The sequence below is a fragment of the Dromiciops gliroides genome, chromosome 1, assembly GCF_019393635.1.
Source record: "Dromiciops gliroides isolate mDroGli1 chromosome 1, mDroGli1.pri, whole genome shotgun sequence".
Taxonomy (NCBI): Eukaryota; Metazoa; Chordata; class Mammalia; order Microbiotheria; family Microbiotheriidae; genus Dromiciops; species Dromiciops gliroides.
The window spans coordinates 402,001,842-402,023,766 of record NC_057861.1 but is presented as its reverse complement, the minus strand read 5'-3'; the positions used below and the strand labels follow the sequence as shown (position 1 = coordinate 402,023,766).

At 38.1% G+C, this 21,925-nt stretch overlaps 1 protein-coding gene across 1 annotated transcript in view; it reads right to left on the bottom strand.

The window, feature by feature from the left end:
• ARL15 (ADP ribosylation factor like GTPase 15) overlaps positions 1–21,925 on the bottom strand; it is a 501,353-nt gene that overhangs the window by 440,654 nt on the left and 38,774 nt on the right. The window contains 2 exon segments of the mRNA XM_043978562.1: positions 9,770–9,856; positions 14,766–14,822. Coding sequence (XP_043834497.1) covers positions 9,770–9,856; positions 14,766–14,822 — 144 coding nt within the window.

The following is a 21,925-nucleotide window of genomic DNA, read 5'->3' as shown; positions in this document are numbered from 1 at the left end:
AGATCAGGTTATTCAGGTTATGCTCCCAGGTTATTCTCCCTCTTTTGTCCAAGGGTTTAATATCTACCTCAGTCATCTTTCTCCTTCAACACACGTTTATGCTTTGTAAAACAAAACAAAACAAAAACAAAAACAAAAAACCAAACCCAACTTCCCAATTCTTCTATTTCCTCAAATCCCATGACCTACTCTTGCCTCTACTCTACCTCAGTCACACAAGAATGGACATACCTTTGAACTTGTTATCACCCACAAGTCTTTCACTTCCACGATCAAAAACTTATCAACTCCTTTATCTAATCATAATCTATTGCTCCAAATCTTCCCATCCCTTGCCTTAAGATAAAATTATTCTTGGTATTCAATGTGACCTCCAAACCCTCCACTCCTCAGGGCATTTCTTAGGCCATGACCCCAGCTGTGACTTCTCTTTCCTCCCTTCACAATCTCAACTAAATCCAATATGAACTCATTCCATTCCACCCTATCATCTGGGTTCAAATTCTCTCATTCTACAAATTCTCATGCCTTGCCCAAACTCCAAGCCTGGGTTACTCCCATTATCTGACACCTCTTCCTCTTCTCCACACATGCCATTGAACAGAAGGGGAGGAAGTCCTGTAACTGAACCAAAAGGGTAGACTACAGACTTTTAATATCTAACATCTACCAGACCCTCACAGCAGCAAAGAAATCCTTTGACTCCTTAATTATTATTATTATTTTTGGTGAGGCAATTGGGGTTAAGTGACTTGCCCAGGGTCACACAGCTAGTAAGTGTTAAGTGTCTGAGGCCGGATTTGAACTCAGGTCCTCCTGAATCCAGGGCCAGTGCTCTATCCACTACGCCACCTAGCCGCCCCGACTCCTTAATTCTTTATCCTAACCCTCACAAGTTATTCCAAACCTCTTCTCTCCTGAAACCTCTCATTCCTCCCTGTCCCCCATACTCTCAATTGACACTTCACTCCATACTTTATCCAAACCACCCCCAATGAACTTCCTCTTCTCCCCTTTGATATATTTAAAACTCCCTTCCCCACTCTCTTCTCCTTTACTCCAAGCTCTTAAAATGAAGTTGACCTAAAAAGAATCCTGATACCTGTGCCCTTGATTCCATCCCAACTCTGACTCATCTTCCTTAGTTCAAATCTGGCCTCAGACACACACTTACTAGCTGTGTGGCCCTGGGCAAGTCACTTAATCTTATTTACCTCAGTTTCATAATCTGTAAAATGAACTGGAGAAGGAAATGGCAAACCACTTCAGTATCTTTGCCAAGAAAACCCCAAATGACTTCAGGAAGAATTGGATAAGAATGAAACGAATGAACAACAAAGGAGATACAATGATAAAAACCTGCCATCTAAGAGTTTACAATCTAACAGAGGAATAAGAGATAGACACAAACAACTGCAACAAGTTAGACTATGATAGGCAATACAGAGGAGGTCAAATAGAATATCATGGGAGTTACTTCAGCATTTATTGGAACAATGATACATTTGTTTATAATTGAGATAATAATCTAGTCTAAAAGACTTTCCCTAGATCTTCTATAAAGGGCAAGGAAATATCCCTCAACTTAAAATCAGGAGAGAAGAGACAATCCCCCCCTTGGGAATCTGGCTCCAATTATTCTTTGCACCTCAGTTTCCTTATATACATAGACACATCAGATACAGTGTTTGAATTGGAGTCAGGAAGTTCTGAGTTCAACTCTGACCTCAGAAATTTACCAGGCCAAGCAAGTGACCCTGGCAAGTTACTCAACTGACTATCTGCCTCAGTTTCTTCATCTGTAAAGTGGGGGTGATAATAATAGCACCTACCTCTCAAGGTTGTTGTGAGGACAAAATAAGGTGTTTGTAAGGCACTTTGCAAATCCTGCAAACCTTATAAGCACTGGGATACAAATAGAAAATCGAAGACTCCTTACTCTAAAGGAGCTGCCATTCTTTTTTTTTTTTAATTCTTTTTTTTTTTTTTTGCGGGGCAATGGGGGTTAAGTGACTTGCCCAGGTTCACACAGCTAGTAAGTGTCGTGTGTCCAAGGCCGGATTTGAACTCAGGTACTCCTGAATCCAGGGCCGGTGCTTTATCCACTGCGCCACCTAGTTGCCCCCAGGAGCTGCCATTCTTAAAGTGGGAAAAGACATAGGGAAGAGCTTAGCTGCAGGGCAGAAGGAAAGGCCTAGTTGTGCTAGGGGCTGACTCCATGGTGTCAGAGGAGGGGTAGTAGTGACTGATGGGATGGTTTTGGTTTGCCTACCTGGTTGATGAGACCTCAGGCACTCAGCCACTTAAGCTGGACTGGCCTACACTTTGGAAGAGAGATTCTGAAAGAGTCCTATCTCCAGGGATGACCCTGTGTGATCCTGGGAAGATCCCTTCTTGGCAGGGCAAATGGATACTGACTGGCCCAAACTAAAAGGGATCACCAAGGTCTTTGGTTTGTTTTGGTTTGTTTATTAGGATCAAGGTGAATCTTTAAACTTAACACCATCATGAATTCTAACATATCACAATCCTACATGTTCAGCCTACCTCAAACAAAAAAAACCCACTCTAGTTATCCCCCTCATATTGTTCTCAATATGAGTTACAGTGTTTCCATAAAATTTTTCCTACATGGTTTTCTCCCACAGCTCAGATAAAAGTACAAATAAGCATGTGATTAAAACCGATAAGAAGGCCTGCTGGAATAAAGTGTATTTAGGGACTATAAAATCTACAGAAAGATGCAGATGAGCTTGCTGTTTCCATGTGGAAGGAAATCACGGTGATATAGGCGGCAGTGGCAGCAAGATGAACCCAGTTAATACCGGAAGGGCAGGACAATAGCAAAAGCATGGGAGCCAAAGTTATCTTTGCATAAATGAGAAACAGGGAAAAATTCTTCTGTGAAAAAATAATAGAAAGGAAAATTTTTTTAAAATAATAGCTAACATTTATATGGACTTTCAAAAGAGAGTTTTACACACACACACACACACACACACACACACACACACACACACACACGCACACACACAAAACAGTTTGGTGTAGAAAAACAACAAACTTAACAGGGAAATAAGTGAAGAAGGGGTTGTTTAAGAAAGTAAATACCCACAAAGGAATGGATGCAAGCACAACATACTTCTTGATCCTGAAGAAAGGATGAAAAAAGGATCTTTTTAAAAGTAACTAACTAGAGTCCAAGAGGGTATCTTCAATTGCTTCTCAGGCAATTGCATGATTGAATAAACTATGGTTTATTCCTATTGGTTTACTGGGATCCTATTGCACTTCGAGAAATGATAAGATGATTTCAAAGAATCCTGGGGAATATGAATTGTTGTAGAATGAAGGAGGAAGAACCAGGAGAACAATTTCTACATAAGGACAACCACACTGTAATGAAAAATAACTTGGAAAGATTTGAGGACCCTGTTCAATGCATATAACTAACTTTGTCTCAAAGGATATTACTTCAAATACAACATTCAAAGAACTGAACAAATCATTTTCTCTCTCCCTCCCCAAACTGACTGTTTACCAGTTCCTATTTCTTTCAGAAGCACCACCACCATTCTCCTAGTTTCCCATGCTAGAAACCATGATGTAATGTAATCATTATTTTGGGTTGGGGTTTTTTTTTTTTGGTTTTTTGGCAGGGCAATGAGGGTTAAGTGACTTGCCCAGGGTCACACAGCTAGTAAGTGTCAAGTGTCTGAGGCCAGATTTGAACTCAGGTACTCCTGAATGCAGGGCCGGTGGTTTAACCACTGCGCCATCTAGCTGCCCCCTAAATCTTGCCTCAGATACTTACAAACTGTATGATCCTGGGCAAGTCACTTAATTTCTATTTGCCTCAATTTTCTCATCTGTGAAATAGGGATAATAACAGCACCTACCTCACAAAGTTGTTGTGAGGATCAAATGAGATATTTGTAAAGTGCTTAGCACAGTGTCTGGCACATAGGAAACACTATATAAATGTTAGTTATGATTTTATTATATTATTCTTGTTATCATCTTATTTCAGAAAGCACTGGAATGGAGGCTCAAATCCCACTTCTAATATTCAATAGGCATGAGACCCAAGATCACTTAACCTCTCTAAGGCTTTTTCCTCACCTATAAAATGAGAGGACCAACACCTAGAGCCCTTTTTTACACAGAGTTTTCGTGAAGAGAAAAAAAATGTTTTTTTCAGGGCAATGAGGGTTAAGTGACTTGCCCAGGGTCACACAGCTAGTAAGTGTCAAGTGTCTGAGGCTGAATTTGAACTCAGGTCCTCCTGAATCCAGGGTCAGTGCTTTATCCACTGTGCCAGCTAGCTGCCCCTGAAGAGAAAATTAAATAATGCATGCAAAGCATTATTGAAATCTCCAAGCATTATGTGATTATCAGCTTCATCAGCTATGCATAGTCTATCTTCTAACCAAACTGGAATTGTCTGCCTTCTCTGGACTCCATGGCTCTGTTCTCATCATTTCTCACACTGTCCTTCCCTCTCATACCCTTGTCTTCACAAGCTAAAAATCCATCCCTCCCTGCCCTCTTTCAAAGTCCAACTCAGTGGCCACAAATTCTATAAAGCCTCTCCTAAATCCCCTCCCCCAAGGCGAAAGTGATCTCGACTGCCTTCACAGCCATCTCCCCAGATGGATCTTTATCACTGATCCTACTCTCCTTATCAGTCATCTGTGTGCTGATATCTCCACCCCCATCCCCCAGGAGATAGAAGCTCCTGGACAATATCGAGATCATATATCTCCATATATCCAGTGCCTAGCATATCACAATGCCTTGCTTAATAAATGCTTCCTAAATAGTTTGCTGAATCAAATGGACTAGTTTTCAGAAGCACAGCTCTGAGGCAGCTAGGTGGTGCAGTGGATAAAGCACCAGCCCTGGATTCAGGAGGACCTGAGTTCAAATCCGACCTCAGACACTTGACACTTACTAGCTGTGTGACCCTGGGCAAGTCACTTAACCCTGCTTGCCTGGCAAAAAAAAAACCAAAACAAACAAACAAACAAATAAATAATTTGTCATGAGGAAGATACATTTGAAGAGGGAGGGAGGGAGAGAGACAGAAACAGAAAGACAGAGGGAAAGGAATAAATACAGGAAGGCATATTGGAAAGTATCATGGCTCTGGAGTAAGAAGACCTTGGTTTAAACCCTAACACTGATACTCCCCATATGACCAGTTTATCTGTAAAATGAGGGGTTTAGACTAGCCAAGCTCTAGGCTTCCTTTGAGTTTTTCCCTATGCCTTAGCTCAGTGCCTGGCACAGGAAAAGTGTTTAACAAATGCTTGTGAATGGAGAGAAATGTCTTAGAGTTGCAGCATTTTAAGCTTACTTAGTGATGAATATGAACAACATACTGTGATGTTTAAAACTGAAGCTTCAGTTCCAGTCTAGCCTAGAGTTCCAGCCTGGTTGGGTTCTTCCTGAAGTCCTCCTCCACGAGCCTGCTTTCATCAGGAACACCCTTTTCCAGCCTGTTTTAATCAGCAATCCTCCCCAAGCTGTTTGTGGAAGCTTTTTTATACATCTGGAACAGAGGCGGTCCTTACACCCTGCTTCAAGGTGATTGGTTGGCGTCATCCAAATCCATTGGCTTTGAAGGTGTTCTCAAGTTGAGTTCACAGTCTAGTTTCTGAGAATTATACCTTCTTAAGGGATAGCCAGGTGTGATCACAATCCAATTAACTTGATACAATCCAATTAACTTGAAGTAGGCTTGATCAGCAGTCAATCACTCTCACTTGATTCAATCAGTCTTGATTAATCTCCAGGTGGGTCTTTGAGTATCTGCTAAATCCCATTATTTCATCACAATACCATTCCAATGAAAAACCTCAACATTCTACAGAAAAGATAACGAACTAAAGAATGGAGGCTGGGAGTCAGAAGAAGACTGGAAGTGTCTCACTTTAGAACCATGTACCAGAGGCAATAAAAAGTGACTAAATGGACAACTTCATAAGAGAGCCACATTGCTGATGGTGAAATGAAAAATACAAACAAGATGAAAATTAGAAATAACTGGCCCTATGTCCGGACAAACAATACTCTTGGTGCCGATGGGGTCACATGGTTGTATTTTGAAGGAAAAGCTAAATAACTACAGTCTATCATTTCCAAAATAAGACATAAATCAGGCAGTTTAAGGCAGCCAAATTACCACCCATCTAGGTCAGCAGCAACTAAACTACTATTAGTGTAAATGAAAAAAAAAATTCACAAACAGCATATAAATATCCATATTACAAGATAACCTTGTATTAATCACCTTAACAACAAAAGAAATGTCATACTATCTGTCTCAGTTGGCTACAGTCACTGAATGTATCAGAGGTCCTTTGGTAGGAGAGTGTATTTCCAAGAATTCCCACCTTACTTATCATGGATCTGAATCCTTCTTGAGCCCTGCTTATAATTTTAGCTTATAGAACTTCTTAGAGTAATGAGTTCCATATGTTTTTAGCCACTAAAAAAGAAATACTTCCCTTTATTTTTCCTGAAACTACTTTCTTCCTAGCATTCTAGAATTTAAGTATGTCAGGGTCATCTATATCCCTGCTTTTAAATCATACCACCTCCCAGCCTTCATTTTCTCAGATGAAAGAGCTCTAATCTTTTTTATTAGAATCACATTACTGAATTCCTAAGCTAATAGGTATACAAATCTGTCCTATAAAACAGGTTAAAGTGACCTTAAAATATTATGCTATTTGGCAGCTAGGTGGCATAGTGGATAAAGCGCCAGCCCTGTATTCAGGGGTACCTGAGTTCAAATCCAACCTCAGACACTTGACATTTACTAGCTGTGTGATCCTGGGCAAGTCACTTAACCCCCATTGCCCCATGGAAAAAAAAAAAAGAAAGAAAGAAAGAAAGAAAGAAAGAAAAAAGCTATGGGGGCAGCTAGATGGTGCAGTGGATAGAGCACTGGCCCTGGATTCAGGAGTACCTGAGTTCAAATCCAGCCTCGGACACTTAATACTTACTAGCTGTGTGACCCTGGGCAAGTCACTTAACCCCAATTGCCTCACTAAAAAAAATATATATATATATATATATATATATATATATATATATATATATATATATATATATATATATATAATGCTATTTGAATGTTTTAAAGCTTTTTAGCATAGTCAGGAGTGTCTCAAATTGTTACCTTCAAAGAAATCAAGTACCTGAAGTTATTGTCTATCCTTTGTTCTCAAAGAGGACCAATGACATATGCACATCACGGGTGACGTCTTCACTTCCACATGAATCGGATTTAAGGGAGGCAGCTTACGCAAAGTCATCAGCCTCACTCTTTCTTCCTGAATCACTGAAGTCCAGTGGCAGGACAAATCAAGACAACAGGCAATAACCCAGGATGCAATGGATGACCTTGATGTCTCCCATATCTGACCAAGCTCTAAGCACCTGCTTCAACTGCCTCCATGGACATTGGAACAAATTGTTCTCATCCACCCATTCCACCGGGGAAAGCCTTCGCATACTTGGGGTAGACTTGACTCACTAACAGGTTTGAGGCCAGACCCTTGGTCTGATTGTAACAAGACAGTTTACCAGAGTGTGGCCACTGCACATGCTACAGCTTCCTCAAGACATAAATGAAGGTTGGGTGAAGGTGGATACCAAAGGTGCTAGTCCTCCCTGAATACCCCATATACTATCTAAAGTAGTTTCTAGAAAAATTTGCTTAAAGATACTGTAACAATTAGAATGACACCACCTGCTGGAGAGCTGCTGTAGGAAAGGTCTGCCATGAGGAGAAGGCGTCTGAGGGCAAAGCCATACGGTCAGTTCCTTGGCATCAGGAAGTAACGTTTTGATCGTGGGTACTGTCTATTAAAGCTACCAGCCAATCAACTTGAGGAGCCTCCCATTTCTGGGAGGATGAGACTGTGATGAAATAATGGGATTTAGCAGATACTCAAAGACCCACCTGGAAATTAATCTATACTGATTGAATCAAGTGAGAGGAGATTGACTGCTGATTAAGCCTACTTCAAGTTAATTGGATTGTAATCACACCTGGCCATCCCTTAAGAAGGTGTTGTTCTCAGAAGCTAGACTGTGAACACCTTCAAAACCAATGAATTTGGATGATGCCAACCAATCAGCTTGAAGCAGTGTGTAAGGACTGCTTGCTGGAGAGTTCCTGATTAAAGCAGGCTCTTAGAGGAGGACTTAAGGAAGAACCCAACCAGGCTGGAACTCTAGGCTACATAGGCTTTTTTCTTAATTTTCTGAACTCCTTGTGAATACCTGTATGCTTTAATAAATGTTTAATGCCCAAAGTCTGGTGCTGAAGCTTCTAATTTAAGGCGACCACAATTTAACATCACAAGACGAAGTAGGAAGCAGACACTGGTGGAGGGCTTCTTCCTCTTTTGGTTCCTGACCTCACCGTGATAGGTCGGATGATGGGGTTTCTTAGAAATAGTCAGATTTTTACCTTTCTCTCTGATCCTAATGCTCTTTAATAAATACTTAAACACTTAAATACTCTTGCTAAAGCTTATAATTTATTGGTGACCACTCATTAGATTTTAGATAGTATAGCTAGATTTTTAGCCCCTTATAATCCAAAAACAAAAAAGTAACAGGTACAAGTGGGGATAAGAGCCCTAAATCTTCTTTCATGTACAAACTATCCATTTCCTGCGTCATTTTGGCTGGGGTTTTTTTGGTTTTTTTGGTTTTTTACTTTTTCTAGTTTTAACTTCCCTACACAAATTACTCCAGATGTTACATAACTATGATCAATCCCTAAAGTCTAACCATAGTTCTCTACTTTTTCCTAAAATAACTGTATATCCATTATCCTTGATACACAAAAGCTCAGTTCAAATTCACTACTTCTTCATTTATGAAAAAAACCTTTGTCTAAATAAATGAAGCCAGAATCAAAGCCATCACCACTGTCCATTAAAAGCTCTTCAGAACTGAAACCAATTAGGTCTGCTGAAGTTTGGAAAGGAAGTAAATTAAACAGCCAAAGCAATGGGAAAATTATATTCTGAAGAGTCTTCAATATTATAAGATAACTTTCATTTTCATGGGATTTCTTCATCTACAAAAAGTATTATTGATTACTAAACATTCCTCCTAAAGGAAGAAATCAGGTATCCATGTGAAACCAGGGCCCATAAAAGTGCATATTTCTGGATGGAAAATTCCAATGGCTGAATAGAATTTTGCTGAGATTAAGTACCAAGGCCTCCTGATTTCTGGTCCAGTGTTCTTTTCTCTGCATCACTTGGAGGGTAGAAAGACATTATCTTCTTTCATTATTCCTTTAGGAGGCTCTGTTAATCTCCTAGCCTATTCAAAAGTTCATCTGAGATGATCCTTAAAAGGATATTAGCCAAAAAAAGGATATTAGCAAGGGTTTGCAGGTAAATGTTTAACAACCAGCTTTGGGGGGTGGGAGGGAGTGTATGTTAACATTTTATCCATCACTTTCTTAAATACAGACAATCAACAAAACAAATTAATCAAACCCTGATATGTAGCATTTGGTTATTTCCCAGATGTAAATGCTCATGATGATAATTTAACAATCAGTTCCAACTGGCTCTAACATATCCCTAGATATTGGTCAAATTAACTTAAAAGAAACCCTCCAACACCCCCCCCCCCAAAGAAGTGCCAAGAACTGCTTCTGTAGAATGAGAAAGATAGCAAAGAACATTTTATCTATAGAGGGCAGGATGTAACCATGACCTCTACTTACCATCATTGAAAACTGTCCCTGAGCCAAATAAGGAAAAAAGATGGAGTGGTGGGGCTTCAAGAAGGTTTCCTTGTGAATGGCACAGCACTGGAAAGCAAAGATTTTCTTTAAGTTGCCATTCATGTTATCTTGATTATCTTGAAGTTAAGAGAAAAGGATAGTGTTTGTTTTCCCCAAAACAAAACACCAAACCAGATTTTATCTTGCTGTTGTCCAAGTTTCAATTTCTAAAGGTGGTAGAGAAGTCCCTCATACTTCCTTCAATCTTGCTTCATATTTTATAGTTACTATCCCATATTTGTGAACGGGTCCCAGACCTCTTCCCCCTTGTTGTCCTAAACTGGATCATTTCTGAAGCTGGAAATGGTCAATATTTTAAAATATATTACATCTTTCTGTTAATAAGAGCTAGCAAATAGCATCTTAAAATTTGCAAGGCATTTTACAAATTATCTCATGTGATTCTCTCAACAACCCAATGAAGTAGGTTGATATGATTATTTCCATTCTGGAGATAAGAAAACTGAAGTTCATAAAGGTTAATGTGATTTACCCAGGGCCACACACCTAAGTGTCTTAAGGATTTAAACTCAGATCTTCCTGACTTCAAGACCAGTTCTCTATCTACTACCCCACATTGCCTTCCTAAAATCAGAAAGCAATGATGGACTGCTAAATGGTATCTAAGGTCCCTTCTAGAGCCTCTAAAATTATTGTAAATATATTAATCCCCCCATATCTGTTATGAATAAAATCTTCACATTCATACATTCTAATTTTACGCATTCTCCAATTATAAATGGTAGGGTTTTTCTTGTTTTGGGGAGGGTATTTTTGTGGGAGGTTGGGGGGGGGAGTGTGGAGAGGTGGGGGTGAGGAGTTGTTGTTTTTACTCAACATGGGATTTCACTGGCAGGAGAAATTGCCAGGAAGTAAACTTCCTCTGCCAAACCAGCCTTAGAGAATTGTCTGGGTTAAGTGACTTGCCTAGGGTCACACAGCCAGAACATATCAGAGGTCAGTATATATCATAAACAAGACTTCAACCCAAGTCTTCCTAACTCCAAAGCCAGCTCTATCTGTCCACTATGCTAAACTATGTAAACATATGTTTGGGTATATATAAATACCATTCTAGTTCCATCCTTGCTCCTTACTGTCTGAAGTATCCAATTAGAAGCTGGTATGATCAAAGACTAATGACTGGTTACATATCATAAATCTGACTTGTTTCTAAGACCATAAGCTGAAAGTCTGGTGACCGTAGCCACAGTTACAACAGTTCTGCCCTGACCTGTACGCCATCTTTGGCTTCTGCCTACTCTGTTGGCCTGGATACCACTTATTCTTGCTATTCCCCAATAATCCATAAATCTGCCATGTTCCCTGAAATTCAGTTTAATGTGTCATTTTATGCTTTTAACTATGTTGCCTGTGGGTAGTTCGACTTCTATTCAGCTCACTGCTGCAGCCGCCCATGTTCCACAATCACATTACTGATAAAGGTGATAGCTGCCTCAAGAGACAGGACTAGTGTTTCCTCATATTACCCTGGGGGGAGAGGGGTGGACTAGAGGATCATTAAGGTCCTTCCTCTATCAAAAATTCTCTGATTCTATGAAGAGTCTTTTCCACAGTGGATATGCATTATCACTATTAATTGATCTATAATCATAAGCAATATTGGCAGAGCCAGTTTGCCCAACAGATTATTATTTGGTGCTATATAAATTAAAACTAAGCCTTTCTTCATAAAGGAAAGTGACTGCCTGAGTCAACATCAGAAGGACATGAACTCTTCATCCCCCCCCCCCCCAAATATGTTGACATGAATCATCTGTGATCTCCTCCCTGGTTTGATTGTGTCCAACAGAATATAACAAAGACAACTGAGGTTTCAGATTCAACCTTAACACCTGTTTAATCCAACACAGCTGAGCTGAAAGGGGACTAATATTGGAAAGAGCAGAATAGTTATAATACAGAAGCCTTGTCTTTTGGTAGTAGATAACATGGCTAACAGGTGCATGATAAAACCATTTGAGAATGGTGGCAAGAACAAAAGTAGCCCCTACATAGCAAGTGGGCCAAAAACTAATGTTGGTCTTCATTCCGACATGGCACGTGACACCCCATCCACAATACTGAGTCTTCATCTGCTTTTTTTCTGCTTAGACTAGCATGGGAAGAAGGAGTTTCCTATACCAACGAAATCTGATCTGGTATTAAAAAAACACAAGTGTGGCAGTGGCAAAATAATAATTATCTTCTACACTTATCTATAACAACTTTCAACAACCCTGCAACAAAAACAGTCCAACCGTCATTACCACCATTTAACAAATGAAGACTCATCCAGTCCCCCAGCTCATAGACAACACGATATCTCGAGGCAGAAGACCACTTGTGACACATAGGACAAGTCAGTTTATTTTTCTGAGTCTCAGTTTCTCTATCTAGAAAATGAGAGAGCAGGACCAGATGGCCCTGAAGGTCACTTCCAGCTCTAGACCCTAAGTGAGGGAGGTCTCTTGACTATAAATCCTGAGTTCTATGGATGCCACAGCCCCTTTGAAGCATTAATGTATCATATGATTTGAGAGTTTTCTCAAAAGGTTAGAAACTGTTTTAAGCTCCTATATTACCAAAGAGAATCTTAAGTAGAAGATAGACAGCAAGAGCTACCTAGTATTATACCTCAGTTGTGTGCTGACTGAATCTTAGCTCTGAGAACTAAGAGTTTGAATGTCCCTTTCTCTCTTCCATACAGTCTCTTCCCTATCCATGTGCTGAGGCTTCCAGAGAAGTTCCTGGCATAGAAAGGTTCCCAGAGGAGTGAAATATACTGCCCACTTCTTCTACCTAGTCTTCATCATTTGAAAGAAAAGGGAACTCAGAATCACACCTTCAGTAAAAAAAATAATCCCAACCCGCTTCCTGTTTCTGGCAAAGAAGCCAAACTGTCCTCAATGAGAGAGTCTGGAGGGTCCTTTGAGGAAATTTTAAAAACTGTCCTCATCAAAATGTTTGCAAGCCTGATACTGGGGTAAGGCAGGCCATTCTATACAAATGGCCTTAGGGATGGTCCTTTTTTGCACGGTGGATAGTCAAACCCCGATTCCAGAATGTCAATTTTAAAGTTATAAAAAAACAGCCTAGGTCATAGTCAGCACCTCATTAAATCACAATTGTAATGACAAATTTGGCACTAACCTACTTCCCCTTCTCCCTCCTGACTGGCAACCAATGAGGTTTTTTTAAATACCAAAAATAGTGTGGACCCACTTAACAGAACCATTTTTGTTTTTGAAAAATAAATTACTTCTTTGTACTTACATCAAGACACTAGGTTCTAGAGAATATGCATTATCTCCTGTGTAACATTCCCTGCAATTGAAAGATTATTTTTAAATAATGTAGAAAGAAAGTTATCTTCTCAAAACAGATGCTCAGCTCCAAAGCCTGGCTTTTTTTTTTTTAATGTGCTTCCATTTAAATTCTAAACGTTAGTAGTAGACAAGCACTACTTTAATTTATATCAATGACAAAATATTAATCAAGTTATGTTATCTGTGACCTAAATTCTCTACCTGGAAATTGAATTATCATCCAAGTCTTATTTAATTGAAGACCTAGGAAAAGCTAATTATATTATTTACAGAAGACATTTCAAGAACTAGTTTGTCTTGTTAATTTTGTATCCAACCTTCAGAAAGAGACTGGGTAAGAATGCATTGTATATATTTTGTTGAGTTTTCATTTTCACTAAATTTTTGCCATTTTTATGTGACTCTTATGCCAGTAAGCATTCATATAGTAATCAACTTATTTCTCCATGGCAACATAGTTGTCTGTGACAGTCTATTTACGTATCTATCCTGTATGTATACCATCCAATTTATACAACCCAAGAGGCCAGAATCGAGGCTTCTAACCTGGTTTTTCTGACTACTTAATAAGTGCTATTTGATGTATTGCTGATGTCACAGAAATAAAAGTTGGCTAAACTATCTTGAATTGTTGTGGGGAAGTGGGAGAAGCCAAATATAATTAATTTCTACTACAGAATATACTTTTCCATTTCATTTTTTTTCTCTATAGAATTTTAACTTTCGATTATGATCAATTATGTGTGTGTGTGTGTGTGTGTGTGTGTGTGTGTGTATGTGTGTGTGTGTGTGTGTGTTTCCTGCCCATCCAGTAGGGAATTTTTCCTTTAAAGGAGATTTTTTTTTTCCCCCAAATGTAACAGGACCATGGTAGATCAATGTAATAGGTTTCTACTTTTTATGTATTGACTCACCCTATAATTTTACAAAACTAATATAATATGTTTGGTTCTCTGGTCACCCATTTATCAAGCTGGGAACAAATATCACAGATGCCTTTTGTTTTGAGGCCTCAGTGTTTATATCTCATATCTCTGATTGTAAACTTTCTAAAATTACATTCACTGGAGTCGTTAAGTGTGTTGGTCACTCTGGGTTCTGGGTTCTCAAAGGCTATGCCCAAGTAACACAAGCTCTAAGAGGGCCTACAAAGAGGAAAAAGGAAGGAAGAGAAATTTCTTTTCCCCACAGGATTCAAATTCGGCATGAGAGGTTGTGTTTTTTTAACCTTGTGGCAAATTCTAGCACTACACTTTTTAAAAGATTTTCAAGAACCTATAACATACCCCTGTTGAAGAACACAAGTTCCTTATATAAATAAATGCCTTAAAGACAACTAGCTCTTCAAAAATCCACAGGCCTCTTACCTGCTATGTCACATTCTAATGCACCTTTTTCCCAGGCCTTTCAAAAGGAAAGAAGGTATAAGAAGAAGAAAGGGAAATTAGTTTAAACCTCAGGTGCCTGAACCACAGCTTGGATATGAGTGGAAGGTGGTAAATCAAAGGGCAAAGGTTCATTTAACCCCTCCCCCAAATAAACAACCAAAACAACCTATTCACCTATTTTTTATGACATCTGGTACAGCAAAAACATACATTGCTTACCGTGTAAATGCCAATTCTACAAACAGCAAATGAGATCTGGATACACTCAGACATTCTCTAAAAGATTAAAATAAGAATGAGATTGCCAGTAAGTGTACATATGACGGAATTTACTTCTTTCCCTTCCCCTTCCCCTCACCTCCCACTTTGGAAAGACTGCTAGCAAGTAGTTAAGGAATATTCTCTACCTTTTGGTTCCCTTGACCAGCCTAAGAAAATACTAAAGTTCAGGAACTAACTTCCAATTACTAACTTCCAATTTGAGAATCATTTTTAAAAATCCTTTTTTACAAGGCTTATTATCTTTTAATAGGTATTCTTTTAAATATAATTCTCCCAGAATGCTACTGTAATAGCTTAAATTTTTAAAAACACAGACAAGACTCTGGACTTTTAGTGGGTACTTTTTCGCAGGGATTAATTCTTTTTTTTTTTTTAACCTTATGGAATAAAACAAGCATTTCCTTAACATGGTACAATAAAAAAAGATGACTACATATAAAACTGTAACACTTAAGCCTTCTCTACAACAGATTTGGACACTACTTCATAAATAATTTTATACATCTATGCCTTTAAGTGCATTATTATATATTATAGTTTTACTAATAAAATAGTTTTAAGAAATTTTAAAAGTCTGTACACGAAGGCCAAACATCTTGAAGAAGCCAGTAGCCATTACTCTCTCAGAACTAAAGAAAACTGAGGCCAAGTAACTACAGAAAAGCTAGTTCTGATAACAGAGTTGAGCTCACTCCCATTTCCATGTCAACAAGCACTTATTATGTGCCAGGTACTGTTGTTGGATGATTAAATTATTCCTTCACATAAAACCACTGTGAAGCTTGCTACCAGACATGAGTAATAATTTTTTCTTTACCAAATGTTCATGTGAAATTAATAAGAGGACAAGATAGTCCCCTCTTACTAGTACACCAGTATTTTGTTGTACTCTCAACTAAATGCTTCTCTAACCAAATTTTTAAGCCACAATCCCCAGGAGCACAAAGTAGATCAATTATGGTTTTATCTATTGTGCCAAGTATAGCAATAATATGGAATCTCCACCTGGGATTTCCCACCAAAGGATGAAATGTTTTCAAAGAAGCTTTCCTTTTTTGTAGCACAAGCAATCAGATCAGAGGATCAGCTCTTACCCTTCAAAACAATGCCAGTAAGAATATTGTGAAAATAAAGGTAAAAGTAAGGGGATTTATTGGGAGACATTTAAAAAAATATACACTGGAAAACACACACACACACATACACACACTGAAAATTCAGTGAAAACTAGAATAGAAAATATTTGTTGATCTAAATTATTTAAGCCAAAACTTTAGGTTACCAAAGGTTTCCAACTATTTGTTAGTTTTATTATATAATTTAAATCAGATGAAGATTTAATTTTTGAAAAACTTCCATTTTTTACAGCATTATTAATGAACTTCCTTTAGCATTAGCAGGCTTTTATAAACTAAAATGAACCTCAACTTAATATTTTAAAAGGGGGGCAGGCCAAATTAACACCCTATTATAGGATATCTGTATTTTAGATATTTATATATATCCTCTGTGTCATAAAAGAAAGGGCTATGGTACACAATAATTAGGGAACATTCACCCTTATAGTACTGTCTGCTAAAGAAATGTCCATGCTCTTCATTCATTAAAAGTCCTGTTTCCCACTTCCTCTCTATTCCCCCTCCAAAAGGGAAAGCATCAATTTGGGGACTACCAAAATAGTTACCCCTGATAACACAATTGTTCTTGTTTCTTGAAAATACCCTAATTGTACCTTATGTTCATTCTTACCACTATTCCTTCTTCTGAGTTCCTGGCATTCTACCTCAGAGCCCATCTGCCAAGTCAACTTTCCTACCAACGTATTTCCTGCATTAGACTCAATGATCAAGGCCAAAAGGTTTTCCTACCCAATAAGAGACTAAGAAAAATGGCATTGTGATTCTCATTTGGGAATGATGGAAGAACTGGATTGAAAGAGAAACTAACCGTTCACTACTCTCATCAGCATCTAATACACTCCCACGTATGTGCCTTATTTCTAATTCTAACCCATAGATCACTTTGCATACCACTAAGTGTATAGCAAATTATTTTTAATCACTTTACTAAGGGACTTTTCTTCCTTGATAAGCATAGGCATGGCTGTCTTGGTCTAATCTGCAAGTTTTCCAGAGCTACACTATGACCACCGGATCTGAGAAAGAAGTCAGTCAGGGTGCTTCTTTCAGACTGTTGTCTTCTATTAGTCTCACTTTCGCTGAGATTTCTTCCTGCTCAAAGAATGATAAAAGGATGTAACCAAAACCAGTTACTAGTCTGCTAAATTTGACCTAAATTGCTTTTGTGATGAAAATAATTTGCATGAAGGGAGGAAAATACACTGTATTTTAATTGTTTGATTTACTTACAGTTTACTGCTGTTTTCCCTAGGGAAGTTTGAAGGTAAGCATGAAAGCAAAAAAGAAAAAGAAAAACCTTCAGAAACAACAAAGTTGAAAACAAGTGTTATTAGCAAAAAGTCTATAATAACTTAATCCAAAAATGTATCAAATCTTAGTCAACCAGAGAAGTGATAAAAACATTTCTTTGCAAAGAGAAACAACACAGTTTCAAATATAACTCTCTCTTTGCAATCCCTCATTTTCCCAATACACAAGAGAGAATTGTCAATTCGTTCTCTTCCCTTGCATAACTACTATGGAGAAGAAAGTAGAAAGTTAACATGATCCTGTAGCAAATTGGACTCCTATCAATTGGGAAAGAGCTAAATAAATAATGGTGTATGAATGTAATGAAAAATTGTTTTGTAAAAAAAATGATAAAAAGAATTAATTAGAGAAACCTAGGAGAACTTATGCAAGCTGATACAGAGTGAAGCTGAGTAGAACCAGGAGGGCTATTTACAATGATTAAAATATTGTAAAGAAAAACAACTGTGAAAGACTTCAGAACTATGATCAATGAAATGACCAGAGAGGATTACAGAAATCTGCTGATGAAACATACTTTTCCCAACTCATGGCAGAGAAGTGATGGAAAAAACATGGAGAATAAGAAATAAATTTTCAGATATAGCCAATGTATGGATTTCTTTCATTTGATTATGCTTGTTACAAGGAATCACTTTTTCCCCCCATGTGGGTGGAGGAAGATTTAAAGAACATCAATGAAACCTGAAAAATCTACACAGAGAATAGAGGTAAGTTGAGAAGGGGACACAGGCAAACAGGATAGTGATCAAACTCATATGTTAAATTTAATATATATTTTTAAAAACAGGCTGTAGGAGCAGCTAAGTGGCTCAGTGGGTAAAGCACTGATCCTGGATTCAGGAGGACCTGAGTTCAAATCTGACCTCAGACACTTGACACTTACTAGTTATGTGACGTTAGGCAAGTCACTTAACCCTCATTGCCAAGGGAAGGGAGGGGAGGGGAGGGAAAGAAAGGGAAGGGAAGGAGGCTGTAAAAAGATCAGATGTTGAATTCTTCAATTTTTTTTTTTCAATTGCTTTTCAAAAGCCCAAGAGAAAGCAAAGTGTGAATAAAGAAATACAGGAGGGAATAAAAGAGAGATATCCCTCAGGAGGGGGTTTCATCCCCTTCAACCAAGGACAGGCTAGCTGGAGATCTAGGGGCTGGAACCATCTTCCATTTCCCCACAGGGAAAAACTAAAATTTCTCTGTGTCTACCTCAAAGCAAATGGCCCCTGAAAGTAAAAGGTACCGGACTGGGGGAATGATCTATGTCCTTGTCAGCCTCCTGATTTCTGAGATTCTCTTTCCTCTCTGAATATGACAGAATGAAGAAAATATATTGTGATCACACTTGGGTTACAGAGACAGCCTTGAAATAAACTCACTGTACTGCTATATTAGAGCTAGTCTTGTTCTAGATGTCACTGCAAACATTAACAGTGAATTATTTAACGACTTATTTAGTAAACTAAAAAGATTATTTTTCCCTTGTGGGAAACATTACAAAACTTGGGTTTTTTTTTTAAGTTAATACCTAAAGTGCCTCTTTTTTGTAGCTTATCAACTATTTTTTAACTTCTTAAAAATAGGAAAAAGGATGATGATAATCAACATTGATGGAAACATTCTGTATCTAAAGCAAAGCTGACAAAATGAGTCTCTCGACATTTTCTAAAAACAGAATTTGATTTTTGCCTAGAGTATTTCCATCATCATTCCAAATGTTTATTTTTAAAACACAGAACACTTACTAACGAAGTCAGTTTTACAAAACTGTTTGTAGAGGGAATGATGAAAGCTCATACATGAAATTCAAAATAATTATTGGGAAAAAAAATCCTTATCACAATGTTTAGTACATAGGTTCCAGGTGGCTCTCCATAATTTTCATAAAATCTATTTATCATAATATATTATTATTTTAGTGATAATGCCAACAGAGAGGCACGGTGGATGGACAACTCACTTAAGAGAAAGAATGGGGGCAGCTAGGTGGCGCAGTGGATAGAGCACCGGCCCTGGAGTCAGGAGTACCTGATTTCAAATCTGGCCTCAAACACTTAACACTTACTAGCTGTGTGACCCTGGGCAAGTCACTTAACCCCAAACGCCTCACAAAAAAAGAAAAAGAAAAAAGAGAAAGAATGTCCTGAGTTCAAGTGCTACTCTGACACATTCTAACTATGTAAGGCTGAACAAGTCTTTTTTTTTTTTTGGACAAGTCCTTCACCAATCAACTCAGAGTGTGAAGATTTTGCATTTATATGTATATAGTGCTTAAAGGCTGACAAACACTTTCCTTAGGACAGTCCTGTGAGGTAGGCCATATAACTATCATTGTCCCCATTCTACAGAGAAATGAAGTGCTTTGCCCAAGATCATACAAGAGGTGCCTGAGTTTGACTTCATACTCACTTAATGACTGCCAAATTCACAGCTCTCCCAACACTGCCTTTCTATTTCAACAAGCTTTGCACCAAAAAAGGTGAGAGCAGTGCAAAAGATGAAGTAGGGAAAGTCTCTCTTTAAGAAAAAAAAAAATCAGATGATAAAAATCAAGTGATAAAAATACAAACATACATAGATAATGCACATATATGTATATATACAGATATATGTGTGCATATATGTAAATGTGTAACTTACAATTTAATAATAACATAAACATATAATTTTTTTCTAGAAAGTACACTGATTTAATTAAAATTTTCTGCCCCACCACCTGAAGAGTTTTAACTTCTGTGCATTCTCTTATCATTTGGTGGGAGGAGGTATTTTCTTTTACACATATAACATCTCACACTCTTGCTCTGAAGCTCAAGAAAAATTGTTGCTGCTGTTGTTTTTAATTTGGTACCTATTAAGCTTTTATCTCCCTTACTGGATCAATGCCTTGTTATGGCAGAGGGGTTCAATGAAACTATGAGCTGAGCCATACAGGGTTACCTATGATGGACAGATTATAGTAGAGAGTTCTGACAAAAGGTGATCCACTGGAGAAGGAAATGGCAAACCACTCCAGTATCTTTGCCAAGAAAACCCCATGGACAATACTAAAATCATTAAAGAGATGACATCAGAAGATGAGCCCCTCAGGTTGGGAAGGTGTCTAATATAATACAATGGAAAAGCAGAGAACAATTACAAGTTGCTCCAGTACTAATGAAGCACCTGAGCCAAAGCCTAAAGGAACCTCAGCTGCAGAAGTGTCTGGTGACAAAAGGAAATTCCAATACTATAAAGAAGAATATTGCATAGACACCTGGAATGTAAGATCTATGACCCAAGGTAAGCTGGATGCGGTCAAACGGGAGATTGAAAGACTAAACATCGACATCTTGGATGTCAGTGAACTTAAATGGGTGGAAATGGGTGATTTTAATTTGAGTGGTCATTACATATACTACTGGAGTAGCCCTCATAGTCAATAAAAGTGTAAGAAAAACAGTATTGGGGCATAATCTCAAAAATAACTGAAAGATATCAGTTCATATCTAAGGCAAACTGTTCAACATCACAGTAATAAAAGTCTCTGCTCAAACCACTGATTCCAAAGAGGCCAAAGCTGATTAGTTCTATGAAGACCTACAACATCTTCTAGAAATAACATTAAAAAAAATGTCACATTCATCTTAGGGGATTGGAATACTAAAGTAGGAAATCAAAATATAAAATGGATTAATAAGCAAGTTTAACCCTAGAGTACAAAATGACCAGATATCTTACTTATCTCCTGAGGAACCTGTATGTGGGCCAAGAAGCAACAGTTAGAACCAAACATGAAACAACTGATTGGTTTAAGATTGGGAAAGGAGTAGAAATCTGTATATTGTCACCTTGTTTATTTAATTTATATGCAGACTACATAACACAAAATGCCAGGCTGGATGAATCAAAAGCTGGAATTAAGGCTGCCAGGAGAAATATCAACAATCTCAGATAAGCAGATGATACCACTCTGATGATAGAAAGTGAAGAAGAATTAAGAAGCCTCTTGATGAGGGTGAAAGAGGAGAGGGTAAAAGCTGGCTTGAAACTTAACATCAAAAAAATTAAGATTTTGGTAACTGGTCTCATCACTTCCTAGCAAACAAAGGGAGAAGACATGGAAGCAGTGTCAGATTTTATATTCTTGGGCTCAGAGATCACTGCAGATGGTGGCTGCAGCCACAAAATTAAAAAAAAGATGCTTGCTCCTTGGAAGGAAAGCTATGGTGAATCTGGGCAGCATACTAAAAAGCAGAAACAACTTTGCCAACAAAGGTTCGTATAATCAAAGTTATGGTTTTTCCAGTAGTAATGTATAGCTGTGAGAGTTGGACTACAAAGAAAGCTGAATGCCACATAATTGATGCTTTCAAATCATGGTGCTGGAGAAGACTTTTGAAGAGTCACTTGGACAACAAGAGGTCAAATTAGTCAACACTTGAAGAAATTAATTCAGATTACTCATCGGATGGACAAATACTGAAGCAGAAGCTTACATACTTTGGACACATAATGAGAAGACTGGACTCATTGGAAAAGACCCTGATGCTGGGAAAGATTGAAGGCAAAAGGAGAAGAAGACAGCAGAGGATGAGATGGATAGATAGTATCATGGAAACAACAAACACAAACTTGGACAGACTTTGAGAGATAGTGGAAGATAGAAGGGCC